General features: G+C 43.8%; 1 protein-coding gene across 1 annotated transcript in view; it reads right to left on the reverse strand.

Annotated features, from left to right (window-relative positions):
• Nucleotides 1-205: 205 nt before the first annotated feature.
• The window catches only part of USP31 (ubiquitin specific peptidase 31), a 60,028-nt gene continuing 44,904 nt past the window's right edge, over nt 206-15,329 (reverse strand). Inside the window, exons 12-16 of the mRNA XM_045848850.1 lie at nt 13,342-13,461; nt 10,901-11,126; nt 8,127-8,285; nt 6,408-6,560; nt 206-4,345 (exon numbers count right to left, since the gene is read on the reverse strand). Coding sequence (XP_045704806.1) covers nt 2,778-4,345; nt 6,408-6,560; nt 8,127-8,285; nt 10,901-11,126; nt 13,342-13,461 — 2,226 coding nt within the window. The 3' untranslated portion in view covers nt 206-2,777. The remainder of the gene's footprint in view (nt 4,346-6,407; nt 6,561-8,126; nt 8,286-10,900; nt 11,127-13,341; nt 13,462-15,329) is intronic.

Consider the following 15,329-nt stretch of genomic DNA (forward strand, 5'->3'; position numbering starts at 1 on the left):
CCATATTTTATACCTCAAAGAGCACCTCCAAACTTCTTGGCAAATATCCTCAGTGGCTTACAGAAGGTTGTACCTGGTAGTTAGGGATAAAGATTTTCACCTCCTAAGCACAGAAATGTAATAGCATAAACATGCCTAGACAATGACACAATACCTCCTGATTTTTTCCACTGAAATCTGAAACAAGGACTCAACTCCATAGACATACAATTTATAGATATTGATATTTTATTTCTAGATCTCGAAAAAAAATCAAAGGAGTTTGTAGTTGTTTTAAGACACTAAACCAAATGGAAAATCCATTCTTGAAGCACTCAAGAATAAATATATTTATCACTGTAAAAATTAAACTACTTTCTATTAATGCCTAACTGATTATAGCCCCCCCAAAAGTTAATAAAACCATTTATGTAGCCAAATTATAATTCTAAGACTTTGCAGAGGTGCAGATAGATTTCAAATGTGATTTGCCTGTGAAAGATGATAGGTTCAAATTAGAGAAATATTGAATTCCTAATACTGATGACCCCATATTTGGTGCATCTTTTCCAGGAAATAAAAGTGATACATCCCTGGCGGTGTTGCTCAGTTGGTTGAAGCATCGTCCTGTACACTGAAAGGTTGCAGGTTTGAGCCCCAGTCAGGGCAAGTATGGGAGGCAGCTGATTGATGTCTCTGCCTCTTTCTCTCTTTCTCAAATCAATAAACATATCCTTAAGTAAGGATTAAAATAATTTTTTTTCTAATTAAAAAAAAAGTGATACAGGGAAACCAGCAGTGGCTACATACTGACGGGCTGCCAATGTGCCATAGGAAGCAACAGTAACACCACAGGCAGCCGGATACTGAAGGTCACACGACCACAAAGGACAGCAGTGCCGCTTTGGAGAGCCATAGACACCTGGACAGTAAGACAGTGACAGGACTGAGTACAAGAGGCAGGCTCATGTTCAGTAAATTTCATGGAGCACTATGGTAACTTTCACAAAGCTTAAAAGGTGATTCTTAACTATCACAAGAGTCTAAAATTCCAGCTACCCTCAACATAAATAGCCTCTGAACTTGCAAGTTACCTAATGCTCAAATTAGCAGCAAAATAAACTTAAGTGACCTACTGGAAACATTTCCCAAGAGGTATTCATGGGGGGAGGGTGGGGAAGGCAGTGCAGAATTTACAGCTGTGCATGTATATGTGTCTAGTTACCTCATGCACAGCAGTACTGAAAAGGGGAGTTTATAAATGGGTCCGTGTACCAGAAGTTGAGGAAGAACTTGAAGAGTCTATTATTTTTTTAAAAAGTTAATATTTAAGAGCATATAAACAAAGCCTGCTGTACTTCATGGTAAAGTGACAACTGCTATTAAAACAAAATCAGAACCATGACTCTCTCAACATTAAAAAAAAAAGAGGAAAAAAACTAAAATTGCTAAGATGCCCCCAGAAAGCTCAGAAAACCATGTGTCTCACTTATCTGTGACATTTTTGTGAGGTTCTTTTTTCTAACCAAGAAATGCAATTTGCAGGGATAGTACTACTTAGAACATGCTCCAATCCTGCCAAGTTCAGGGTAAGAGATTAAATATTAAACAGAGAAGAAATAAATGAATTACTGAAAAACAGTCATACTGAGTTCGACAGGCAGGATCAGGAGTGTGTATGTAATACTTTGTTATACATCACTTAAACCATCACTGACTTTGGGCCTTCTGCAACTTCTTTCCTCTCTATAAGACTGTGGAAACGTGAAAATGAGCACAGGAGCACAGGGCGGGCATGGAGCTTCCAACTTCTAACAGAAAAAAAGCAACAACAGAGGAGGAAGATGGTATAGCTTATACAACTTCATGCAATTAAAAATCCATTCCTCCCACCCCCTTTCAAAAGTGTTAACTGCTCTACATTTCAAAATCTGAACGACTCACTGGCAAATTTAGAAGGTAAAAATGTAACTATGAGTGACTGGCTTTCTGGATATCCAATTTGCCATCTTCTTGGGACATATCCCTAGTCAAGACTGCCTATGGTACACACATCTTTGTAGACATGAAAGTAGTGAAAGACCACTTCTACCTCTAAAAACTTCCATGTGTGGCAGTAGGAGAAATGACAGTCATGGACAGGCCACCTTCCTCTTTAATGCTTTTACTGATACACATCCATCCTAGTCCAGCTGAGTATATACCTGAGAAACATTAGTGTTAAAATATTGCCCTTTACAAAGACTGGTAAATGGGGCCAAAGTGCAGAAAACAAGTTTTCTCTTGGTTTGTTTCACTGTTAGTGTCACAGTTTTTAGAACTCCTGGTGCCACATGACAGACAATCCACAGTAAGGACAAATCCTGCTCAGTTGAAACCCAAGTCAAATAATTCATCCTTTGACAGAGCACAGTAACAACAGTTTAACTGGTTCACAAGTTCGAAAACCCTAGTGTCCAATAAGTCATCAGAGTTCTCTAGAAAGAAGTATGTACAATTGGTAAAGGGACCATCCAGGGTATCATCTATATTTCCAGTTAGCTCGCTATTGATACTTTGCCTATGGCTGTTATTTGGTTCAATGGCAGAATAAGGCGACACGTTTTAACAATTTGCAATTGAATTCTACACACACTCACACGCGCGCACACACACACACACTCATACACACGCAAGCACGCACATCAGGCACCTGACCCAAAAAATACAAAACAAAAGCATAGAGGGCTTTGGTGGGAGGGAAGGGGTTCTAAATAAATAAACGTCTTTACAGGGAAAACACAGAGAATGCAGCAGTATCACTGAGGTTTCTGAGAAGGCCGTGCAGAGGCTGGCATGCTCGAAGATAACTTTTGGGAGGATTTCTCAGCGGGCTGCCTGCCACCAGGAGACGAGGGTGCTCCAGAGTCTAGCTGGGAAGACTTCGATTTGCGACTGGATAACAGGGAATGTCTAGCAGAAGCAGGGTCCTTGGAGACAAGCTGTTGTTTTCCAACTGAACTGGCATTTGGCTGCTGGGAACCTGGAGGCTGGTGCCCTTTCTCTGCCTTGTCATCCCCAGCATTCTTACAGACTGACTTGACAGAGCTACCACCTGCCTTCTTAGAAAGCAAGGTCGTCTTGCCAAGGTCAGTGGAGCGCCGGGTTTCCTTCTGTCTCAAGGCTGACTTGAAGAAGGACAGCCCCTTTTCATCCGACTTGCTATCCCTCTTCAGAGCAGCCTTCGTAGTTGTGCTGGGGGAGCGCAGGCTGGCCATAGAGGAGCTCCTGACATGCTTCCCGTCCCCCCGGCCCTCCCCTGCCCTGGCCTGGCTCACCCGAGGAGAGCTGGGTTTGGAGCTGCAGGTGACACTGGCTCGATCAGAAACCAGGCTTTGTCTGGAGCCCTCCCTACTTAAGCTTCTATCTGAAGTCCTGCACTTCCCAGGTGGGAAGGGGCCCTTGGTGGCAGGGCCCGAGGCCTTTTTGGCAGGTATGGAAGAAGAAGTGTAAGTGAGGGAAGAAGCTGGCTTCGGCTTCTGGGGCGAATGAGAGGCCACTGAGTCCTGAGCTCTGGGGGAGGACTCCTTTCTGGCATGGGCAGGGGCTGGGGAGGAATGCCGTCCACTGGCCCTGGAAGAATCTGCTTTGCTTCGGGAGCGTGAGGGCTTTACAGGATCTTTTGTAGGAACAGGAGAAGATGGGGATGTACTTGACAGAGATGATTCCTGGCTTGTCAAAGCTGATCTCCCCTTCCGTAAGATTTTATCTGGCTCAGAAGCACCTTTGGAGCTGGGGGAGCTCTTGGTTGTGCTCTCTGGTTTCTTTGTGAGGGAGCCTGGGTGGCTTGGGGGTTTCATCTCTTTGACAGGAGAGCTGTCTACAGAATCGCTCTGATCCACATAAGCTATCTGGTTATTGTTATCAAATGGATCAGATATGGGGGCCAAGCGAGTCCCTTGTGCTAAGTTTTTGCTCTGCGCATCTACAACACCAGAGTTCAATTTGCAGGCATCTGACTCATCTTTGAACACACCTTCCATTACAGCAAGAGGGGCCCGGCCCACAGCTTTGTGCTCCCATTGACTGGGACCATTGCTTGGTTCCTGGTAACTGCTAGAAAGGTTCCTCAAGCTACCAAAGCAAGAGATGGAGACCTTGTCATCCACTGCCTCCCCGATCTTCTCTAAGGTGGAGGCGGAGTTGTGAATCGGAGAGTCCCCTGAGAACCGGGAAGGAGAGTTGGAGCGCATCTGCAGCTTAGCCGACAGGGACCAAGAAGGTCTAATGCAATTTTCATTGACGGCCAAGGGGCTGGTGACAGAAGACCTAGATGACAAGCTCTGACGCTGGACACTCCTCACGAATGGTCGAGTTGAGAAACCTCCTGAATGCAACAAAGAGAGTATCATTAAGCTACAAGGAAAAAAGTCCTAGTAACATCAAAGATGAAAGAAGGCAAGTCTTATGGGATGAAAGAAACATGATCCTCAGAGCCACTATGTCTGGGGTCAAGGAGTAGCTTTATGATTTCAACTTTTCTGAGCCCAGTTCTCTTACCTATAAAATACGGACATTCTAACTTGGGGATCAGCAAACTCTCTTTACCTTCCTGCTCTGAACCAGGGGTCAGCATACTTTTCCTGTACAGGCCCAAATAGTAAATATTTTAGGCTTTGTGAGTCACTGTCATATGAAAGCAGCCAATGGTGACACATAAACAAATAGCCATGGTTCTGTATCAACAAAATCTTCATTAAAATAAAGGCAGGGACTATATTTGTCCTGTGGGCTGCAGTTTGCTGACCCCTGTTGAAACTGACAGGTCTACAATGGGGTTTAAATAAAATCTTAAAAAGTCCTGTGCTCAAACAAGGCACCTGGCACTCCACAGATGCTCGATAAATGTGAGCTACTGGTCAAGCTTCTTCAACTTACTAAGGACATCTGGGGCTCTTAGAAAAGAAGTCTTTGCCCAAAATGACACAAATGATTAAGAGACAGAGCTAACACCAGAGCCACAGCCGCTAGTCCCATGCCCAATACCACATGCAGGTTGACCTGTAACTGTTGACTACAAAAACAGATCCATGTGAAGGACTAAAGAGACAATATACTCCTATCCTGAGTGACTTAAAACTTATAAAAATAGTCATAATTAGAACAATATGATGCCAATGCTGAGTGACTTAAAACTTCCAAAGAAAATATTCTAAATTAAATTCCACACACATTTGCTACTGTAGCTGCAGAATCTGTAAAAGTTTGTCTGGAGAAGATCCTAGGAGACATGCCCCGTCCTGTGGGCACCACCAGTACTACTGGAAGATAGTGACACCTAAGAGGGTATTGATTCTCCAATCACACTGGTTAAAAAACAGATCAGGAGAAACCACATCTATGCTTACTGTTAAAATGACAGTGAATTCGAAGTTTAGAGGCTGCGTCGGAAATAATATCTGCTTAAGCAAGTGAAGATTCACTGGTCAGTTTTTCATATAATGTTAGGAGCTAGAAAGGAGCTTAGTTATAACCAACACTCTTATTTTACAAACAGAGAAGGAACAAGCCAGAATCAGCAGAGCTGACGCTGTGAGGCAGATCTCTTAGACTGTCATGCTTCTCCCAGCCTCCTGACTTTTTTCTCCATTTTATATTATCAGAATTATCCATCACCACTAGAAGTAGATTACAGCTATTGAAACACTGGCTACAGAACGAGGCTTGTTGGAAGGTGAGGCACTGTTCTCATTACAGAAGCTGAGCTCATTCTCTTCTCTTCCAGCTCTTGGAGAGCTGGCAGCCTGACTGCTGCCACACCAACAGGGGCCCTGTTGGAACTAAGGGCCATATTGCCACTACTCAAGCAGCAGGGGAAGATAAAATAAAAGAGTTCAATTTTTATCAGATTTACAAAGTTTTTATATTGTGCCTGTCTTCAGAATTCCCCAAAACTACCTCTGTGAAGAGGAAACAGTTTTTGTTCTAGATGTTTCTGAACTAAAAAAAGAACATGCCACAGGTTCCTCTCAGGGAAACAGCATGGTGGGAAGGTGAGAAGCTGAGCAGGTCAGGGAGGTCCCTGCCAGGCCTTCGTGGTGACTCATCGTCAGGTGGCCTTGGGGAAATCACAACTGCACTGAGGCCCCTTATTGCTACTTTGAAGATTTTAAAAAACTCTTTGAAAAAAATGTATTCATTATTGGACAGAGTTAAGTAAGGCTCCAGCCTCCACTCCTTCCAAGTTGAAAATGATAAAAGAGAAGAAAAATATCCTAGGTCAGAGAGGAAAAGCAAATGCCCTGTTTATATCAAACGTCACTGATTATCTTAACACCATGCAGTCCTGCCCCACAATGTTCTTAGGACTTGGCTCCTAAACATGAGGGACCCTGTGTTGTGTCTGTGAGTTGCCATCTTGGAAGTGTGTCATCAAAACCCACACTCACCATCATCTTCACTCCTTTCTCCAGTCATCTCCACAGACTCAGACAGTGAGGCCAGGGAGGTGCGCCTGGAGGAAGCTGCAGAAGTCGCACTGGCTGGCTTGCTCCCCGGGAGCCGGCTCACCCAGTGCTCGCACAGGGAAGAACTTGTGGAGCCTGCAGAGAAGTGAAGGGGTGCCCAGGTCAGGCTGGGACCCTGGGCTGCCCTACAGGGCACACCTTCACAAAGGTGCTGCTGCCTGAGATGGAGGCAGCTGATGTCCCCAATGCCAGGTCAGCACAAATTCCCAGATCCCAGAGTGCCTGCTCAAACAGCCCCTACTAAGACGAAAAGGAAGGAGGGCAGACTCCCACACACATCTGTAGTAATAAAATGCAAGTATAGGGATAGATACTTTAGAATGCAAAATCCAATACTAGGGCTGACAAGAGAACAGAATATAGTCAATCGCTCATATTCATTCCTTCTACAAATACTTATTAAGCACTACACACCAGGCACTGTTCTAAGTATTATATGTATCACAATATGTTTGAAACACAGGAAAGAAAGCAGTACCCTGTAATTTTCTTAGCCTGTTTGTTAAATTTTAAAATCATTTTCACAAAATTAATATACAAACACACAAACATAGGTCTTTACATCAATCTGTTCTATCTCAGGGATGCCCTTAAACACATCAGTTGCTGTTAGAGCAATAGCAACTGATCTTGAAATTGAGAACATGAGCAGCATGACTGTCTCAGGTAGCCCTCAAGAGATGTCATTTCTGAGCATATCCCAGGCTCTGGGAAGCACTGAGGACAGGCCTTAGAGCACAGGTGTTCCTACTTTCTGTTAACAAAGTGAGCAGCAAACAGATGGGTACACTTGGAGGGATTCTGACTCCAACAGGGGCCACTCTACTCCAGAAAGGCCTCCTTTTTTAGCAGTTTCTAACTTAGCTCTCGCAAGCCTCAAGGGAAGCAAGCAAGGGTCAATATTTCCCAACCTGACCACATTCCCACATCCCAGTCCAGTCATACTCTTTTAAACTCAAACCCTGCACTAAGAAGTATGCACCCCTTGTTTAGATTATGTGTGGCTGCACCCACACTGAGTGTGGGCATTGATTCCTGAATTTATCAAAACAACAGACTAGACCCCATCAAGCCAAACCCAAGTTATATAATATTATCATAGTTTTCAACTCTTCCCCTAACAGAATAGGCCAATCTTACAGGGGATGGGGGAGGACCTATTTCTAATTGTAATTTACCTTTCACAAAAGGCCTTAAGGCACATTTGCCTAATCTGATGCATCCAACAAGCCCAGGTGGCAGGCAGTGTTATTACATCAGCATTACAGATGATAAATATGTGCCTTAGATGGAACGTGCCCCAAGGTAACCCAACCAAAATGTGCCAAAGCCAAGTCTCCATTCTATTTCCACACCCATTTCCTCTACTTTTAGAATAGAGTGCCATGCTGCTTTTTAGCTCCTTTACCCCACAAAAGAACCACCCAGATGCTACTCCACCTCCCTGTAAACTCATCTGGTTCACAGCTGCTTGCACACACCATGCCCATTTCCTTAACTGCAATCATTTTGGTTTCCAGATTAAATGCAAATGTGTGGATTAATCTGATCAAACTGACAGAGGCATGAGACCTTTTGGAGAATTTCTCTGGACCATTAATGACAACATTCTGTTCTGAGAAAAAAATGGGTCAGCCTTACCTGCCACTGAGCTGTTGGCCGACCATGATGGTATTGCCGTCCGCCTCTGGTAGAAAAGGATGTAGGCCGTCTGTGTGCAAACCTCATCTTCTGACAACTGCTGCACATCACTGTCATCAAAGCAATACCAGAGACCATCCACGGAGTTCTTACAGTAGGCTGCCAAAAAGAGTCACTGTCAGCATTGGGGATGGCTACACCAGCTGGTCCACTCTACACACAGAGACCATTTCTTTGGCTCATATAATTAATTCAAGACCTCTTTAGCTGCATGTAGTAACACAGTAAGCAGCGAAAAATCCAAATCCCGTATCATACTCAGGTAAAATGCTTCAAGAAATTTCAAACAGATAAAATTATTTTTAATGCTAGGAAACACAGTATATTTATTTATTTAAACCACTGGGTCACAACCAGGGACAATTCTACCTCCAGGGGACATCTGAAAAAGTCTGGAGAAATTTTGATCGTCACAATCTGGGGGTATGGATGCTACTGGCATCTAACAAGCAGAGGCCAGTGGTGCTGCCAAATACCCTGCAGTGCCCAGGACAGGCTTTCACAGCACAGGATCATCCTGCCAAGCTGTCCATACTGCCACGGTGGAGAAGCCCTGATTTAAGCACACTGTAACTGTTACTCTTTATCAGAGATAGAATATAATAGAACTAGAAATAATGAGATTAATAACAACAGCAGCTAACATTTGTTTAGCCCTTATTATGTACCAAACTGGGCACTTAATCGTGTGAGATCTGTTCTGTGATGATTACCATTTTACAGAGGCTCAAAATGATTAACCAGTTTGTCCAAGATCATGCTGTTGGTGAAGGGCAGGGCCCGGCTCATAACAGAATTATCTAGTCCTACCCGAACCTGCTTCCCTCAGAGCTAGCACCGACAATGAACAATGGCCCCTGGAAGTCTCCTGGCAAATGGAGAACATTTGAGCTCATGAATACATGCAGTCTCCTCTCCAATTCTAATTCTAAGCCCAAGATAGAAAATAAAGAGCATTCAAGCACCAGCAAGAATGGAAAACTTAGTGTTCATGAAGCCATGTCATCCTATAAGGATATATCAAGGGGTGTGATATGCTTGATCCAGAAAAGTACATTCTTATCACACTGTCTAAAAATACCCATTTACTGGAATGAGAATAAAGGAAAGGAGTGCTAGAATATTTAGATGACTGCTGGAAAAGACTCAGTATGGCCCCTAGGGCAGGGCACACAAGGCTCTGAGAGGAGGTACCAGGAGTGACTTCCTCAAGAGGCCATAACCGCTTTTGCAAGCATAGATGCCTAAAGGATAAAGAGAACCAATGCAAGGAAATGCTCTGCCAGACAGGTCCAGAAAAGAAGAGTGGAGTAAGAATCTGTGAATATAGGGAAGAAGTCATGTGCAGCTTTGACTCACTGGAACCGGAGGGGAGAGAATTTGCTGCTAGCAGCAAATGGGGCCAGTGAGATGGCAGTAGTTTGGTCAGTGGCTGCTATCCTGGAGTGGAAGTAGGGCTGTAAGGGGACACACCCAGAAGAAGGTGCCAGAGAAACCTTGCGCTAGCTTCCATGGGTCTCCTTTCAGATGGTCTGTCCCCGGTCACAGTGTGGAAAAGAAGGAGCATGGTAACTCATTAATATGTAAACAATGCACTTAAAAAATAACTCTATTTGCTTTTCTTTCTAGCACCAGTACTGAGGTGTTGTCCATACCAGTGCTATTCAAATTGTGGTTTACAATTAAGAACAACATTTGAAAACTTTTATAGCAATCTGATATACTGCCATAATTTTAATTGTATTTTTGCAAAAGTATTGGTTTGTGAAGGATTGGAAATTTTTTAAAAGAAAGACTGGGTTCTTCAACACAGAAAATTTGAGAAGCACTGTTTTGGAATCCTTACACAAGTATGTCATACACATAACATATAATTATAGCAAAATAAAGAAATCACAATAAACATTCCAAATGAAAACTTACATACAAGGTGTCTGTAATTCAACAATGTTGAGGCATTAAAAGTATTCTCTAATCTAAGACTTTAATCATTTTATATACCAGACAAGCAGTGGTATGGCCTCAGCATGGGAAAGGGGAAAGGATGTAGAAACATCCAAGCTCCTCCTAAGATAAAAGAGCTCTGGACATGGACGATGGTGACAATTGCATAAAGATGTGATTGTACTTAATGACACTGAACCATCCATCCACTAAGAAGGGTTAAATGGTACATTTTGTTATGTGCACTTTATCACAATTTAAAACTGTAACTAGTGGTTATTTTTGAGTGCTAAGCCTATGGATGATGATACTGCTCTCCCTCTCTCTAGTTTCTAAGATAAAGAAAAGTAAATGTAACCTTAATACTAAAACAAAGAAAGAAATCCTTCCAAACCACGTTAGACACTATAAAAGTACTTCACAATCACTCCAAAACCAGAAGCTAGAAGCTCAAGGAAGTAGACTGAAACCATAAATGAGTAGTGCAGGTGAGGTGAATACAGTGAGTCCTCGGGAAAGCAGACAGTACTATCTGCACACACCACTTCCCAATCAGCCAGACCACCACTGATGATCCAGCTCAGAAAAAGAAGGAAGAAGTTCCGCTTGTTTGCTCTTGGACAAAGATCCAAAGGATGAAAACTGCCCTCACAGTTGGCACACTGCCTACCATAAAAGGACAGTGAGGCTCTAAGGCAAAGTGACCCTGTCACAAGCAAACACGCCTGAAGGAATCGTCCACACAGACACCGGTCTCTCGCACTGCAGACCTGTGTAGTGCCCCCCTTGCATGGTGCCATGATGATTGCACACAGCATACAGGTCATAGATGTAGTCCTCAGGGTCCCTCCCGAGTCCATAAGGTCGTCGCCATGGAGACCAATGGGATGGCAAACTCCAGCTGCTCTGGCTTCTCTTAACCACATGAGGCGTCATGTCCAGGCCAGTCAAGGGGAACTTGACCATGTTCTGAAGTTTCATGCGCCTGTCTCCTTCCTGTTGCAAGAAGAAAAACAAGTGCTGGTGATATTTTCATGCAAACAGATGATGAATAGGTTTAGCATGGAATGTAGGCTCTAGCAGCTGAAGAGGCTTTAGTTACCTGTCTGATGTTTCCCAAGTTACATACAAAACAAGGGAAACTGACTAATTGTTTGAACAATTAGAGGAACAGGTTTTAAGATCACTGAAAGTACAACCAGCAATGACCTACATATAAGAGGTAATGAGCCTCCCTGAGTCTCCATTTCTTTACCTGATAAAGGATCTTAAGTTTTTTTGACTTACAAACTGACAATTTCAGCGGGTTTGTCCTGATACCTCTGTCACAGAGGCATGAAAGTAATGTAGTAATAACATACAAGGAAGACAAAGCACAGTGCCTGGCACAGAACAGCCAGTCAGTGAGCAGTGCCCCTTTCTTGCCCACCCCCTCTAGCAATGACATGAAAAGTTAACACTGATTTAGCTTAATATATTCATTTAGTTGACAATCTTGGGTAAACTGTATTTTCCCTAGGTCCATAGGAAAATCCTGTGAAATCAAACCATCAGTTGAATATTTACTGAAAGTTTCCTGTGTCTATAGGAGCTTTAAAAAATTAATGGGAAATAAATAATGGCTACCCCAAGGAGACATGGATCCATTAGGGAAGAAATTTTTTCATAAGAGAAAAGGAGGATGGGTCCTAGATGGTCAGGAAGCTCAAGCTAAAGAACCTAGACTTTGTTCTTAGTCAAGGGAGAAGACTGAGGCTTTAAGGAGGTGATGTCATCAGAGTTGTGGGTGAAGAACTGTGTAAGTAGTACATAAAACATAACAGAAAAAGTCATCTTGGTTAAGAAATCAGTTAAAAGACACAGCAATTGCAACCAGCTGGAAAGTATCAAAAGTCTGAACTGGCAGGGCAACAGCAAGAACGGAGAGAAGGGGACATGTACAGAAGACAATGGAGAGGCACAACCAAGCAGAAGAGGTGACTGCCTAGAGAGGGACAAGAAAGAAGAGTCAAAGATGACCCTGCAGTTTTTAGCCTGGGGTGTTGGAAGGGTGATGATATACTTTCAAAAGAAACAGTCTGTGTGTGTGGAAGGAGAAGAGAAGGCTGGGATCCCAGCCCTCAATCACCTACCCACCTGCAGACCCCAAATGGAGTTTGCAGTTGGGACATGCAGTGAATGCCTCAGCCCTGGAACCATGTGTATGACCCCTGACACCTCTGCTTCATCAGCAAGTCTTAAGCACCTCTTAAATGTATTCAGGTCTCTCCATCTCCTCTGCCACAACCTTGGTCCAAGCCATTATCATCCTTCCCCCACCCTGGATGACTGCAATGACTGCCTTCAGATCTCCTGTCTTCATTCTTGTGGCTTCTAATTCTTTACACTGAAGCCAGAATGCTCTCTTCAAAACACACATGTATTGATATTGCTTCTCAGCTTAAGCCATTATCAGACTTCCACTCTGCCTGCAACGTCTGTACAGTGACCAGTCCCTGACCACCTTACCCACCTCAGCTCACACCTTTCTCCCCACACTCTGGTGCTCCAGCCACACTGGCTGCTGCCAGCCTCGTGCAGAAGCCATACTCCCTTGGGCAGCAGGGTTTTACACAGCTGCTCCCACTAAGTACCTACCCCAATCTCAGATATAAAACTTCCTAAAGCCAGGCCTCAGAGATTCCCCCCTACCATTTACCTCCCAGTTAGCCTTCTTACCATGGGGAGTCCTGGAACATCCTAACCTCAGGGAACTGATAGCCATTTTGAAAAAAACGGACTCACAGAGCAATATAACTCAAAGCAGATTTTCTTTGTACATACTTCTGACTCATTTCCCCAACTGTACAATGACTTTTTAAGAACAAGATGACACCCATTATTATTTAGGGGGAAATAATTCTACCCATCACCAAAAAGAAGCCCTACTCCTTTTTTTCTTAAGCCAAAGTACACTTACCAAAATTTAAGCACACTATTTACAAATTTAAAGCAAACGCTCAAGAACAAAGTAAAATATCCACAGTATGAACTAAAATGTGTAGGATTTAAAGGGCCATAGAACACACCAATTCTGCTTGGAAAGAACAAAGGGAGACCCCCAAAAGGGGCAGACTATGTCTGTAACACACAGAGAAGGTACATGGGATCAAACAGGAACACCAGAGAACCCCCACCAAGCCCACCAGGGGGTCATGGCCTCTGTCCTTACCTGTCGAAACCTCTTCAGGTGTATGATGAGCACATCAGGCAGGGTCCAGAGGCTCAGCGTAATGCTCCCCTGCTGCAGCTGCTTGCAGTGTGGGCAGCGCCAGGCATCATCGGGGGCCAGCTGAAAACAAGAACCGCAACCACATTAAGCTCCTTAGGTAAGCAAGGCTTTCTGACAGATGGTAGCTGGACTCACTTCTTGGCCAGGGCCTGGTTGGTACAACTCAGAATCTATGAAAACTACGTATGATGAAACTCAGTGGAAAACCACCACCAAAAGTGGCACCCAAACATTTGCTGCATAGATTATCTCTCTAAAAGGAACGATATTATTAGGTAAACACTGTATAAGGATATGACTCTGAAGTACCTCAAGCCCAGCATGCTCCCAAACTCATCACCTTTCCATCATACAGTCCCCTTACTCCTCCTGTCCTATCTCAGCAAACACCACAACCACCCACCAAAGGCAGGTCATGGGGGTCATCCCAAACCTGCAAACCCTTCCCTCTTACTCCTGTTCCACATCCACCCAAACTTATTCTCTCTCTGCCATCTCTCATCCCTGTCACCTCCTCTCTACCCCAATTAGTACCACCTGAATTCAAAGTCCTCACTCCCTCTTTTACCTGGACTTCTCTAATCTCCTAACTGTTCTCTCTCCCTAGCACTGAATTACTCCAAACAATACTACCCTCCTGCTATCAAGACAATCTTTATAAATGTCACTCTGGGCCTCACATCTACACATGTCATCTCTGCAGACCAAGGATTCAGGATGGGGACATGTTAGGTTACAGGTGTCAATAGGTGAGAGATTTTTAAATCTGCTCTGGAAATCAGAAGCTGCACCAGATCTGGGACCACATCACAGTGAAGTAAGGGAGGCCATGGGAATGGAAGGCCATGTCCACTGAGATGGAAGAGAAAGAAACCAAGAGGAAATTGTGGGAATACCTATTTTAAGACAAACAGAAAAAGTTCAGAAACCACCAGAGCCTGAGGATGCAGAGTCAGAACACCAGGGAAACTGGGGGAAAAGACCAGTAAGGACAGAAGGCTGTCAGTACCAACCCTACAGAGAGGTCAAGTGTAGACTGAGAACTTCAGAGTGAGGAGTGAGAGTCAGGCAGACAACAGAAAAGCACGGAAACAATAATGGTGAAGTAAGGCAGAAGAGAGGAGGAAGAAGGAGAAAGACTGGCATGAGATTTGAAAGGAAGCAGAACTAAGGAGTTTTTTTCAAGACAGGAGACCCAATCATGTTTGCAGGAGGAAAAAAGTTTGGGTGAGTGAAAGTGAATCAGAAAGTTAGACTGGAAGGTACCTAAACTGTCCTCTGGTAAATTCACATCTGTGTGACATTAACAGTCTACAGGCACAACCGTCCAGCCTAGTGCTTGCAGTAAAGGTACAGGTTGTTGTTTTTTTAGTACCTGATACATTAACAAACAATACTTCTGCAAGATAAATTAAGAATGGCATAATGTCTAGTAACTACGACAGTCTCTGAAACACCTGTCTTCCTCCTATAGTCATAGTTGTAAACTGCTACAGAGAGCTCCCCGACCTGCACACAGGACTGAGCATCGCTGGTCTAGCTAACTGACTACCACATGAAGCAGGGCTAGCTCAGAAGGAAGCTGTTCCATTTTCAGACAATTCAGTTAAAAGTGAGGATCATTTTCCCCGTAATTTCCAATCTTCAAGTTCCGCTTTTCAGATAAAATTAAGTCCAACCCTTCCTCCACAGAATGGTCCTGGAAGTGCCTGAGTCCTTCAGGCTCCTTTGTTAAAATAGCTTCAGCCGTATCATGATTTGCAGATGCACCATTCCTAGCCATTCTCTCTGGTTGTGCCCAGTTTGCCAGTGTCTTAACAGAGAACATTTAAGGTAATGAAAAGAGCAGTGTCATCACATTCTGCATTCTGGACAATTTCTTAGACAGGTGACAGGAGCTGATGCCCACATGACACTATTTACTGATC

Source organism: Phyllostomus hastatus, unplaced genomic scaffold, assembly GCF_019186645.2.
Source record: "Phyllostomus hastatus isolate PE091 unplaced genomic scaffold, TTU_PhHast_1.1 phas_contig_64, whole genome shotgun sequence".
NCBI classification, from domain to species: Eukaryota; Metazoa; Chordata; class Mammalia; order Chiroptera; family Phyllostomidae; genus Phyllostomus; species Phyllostomus hastatus.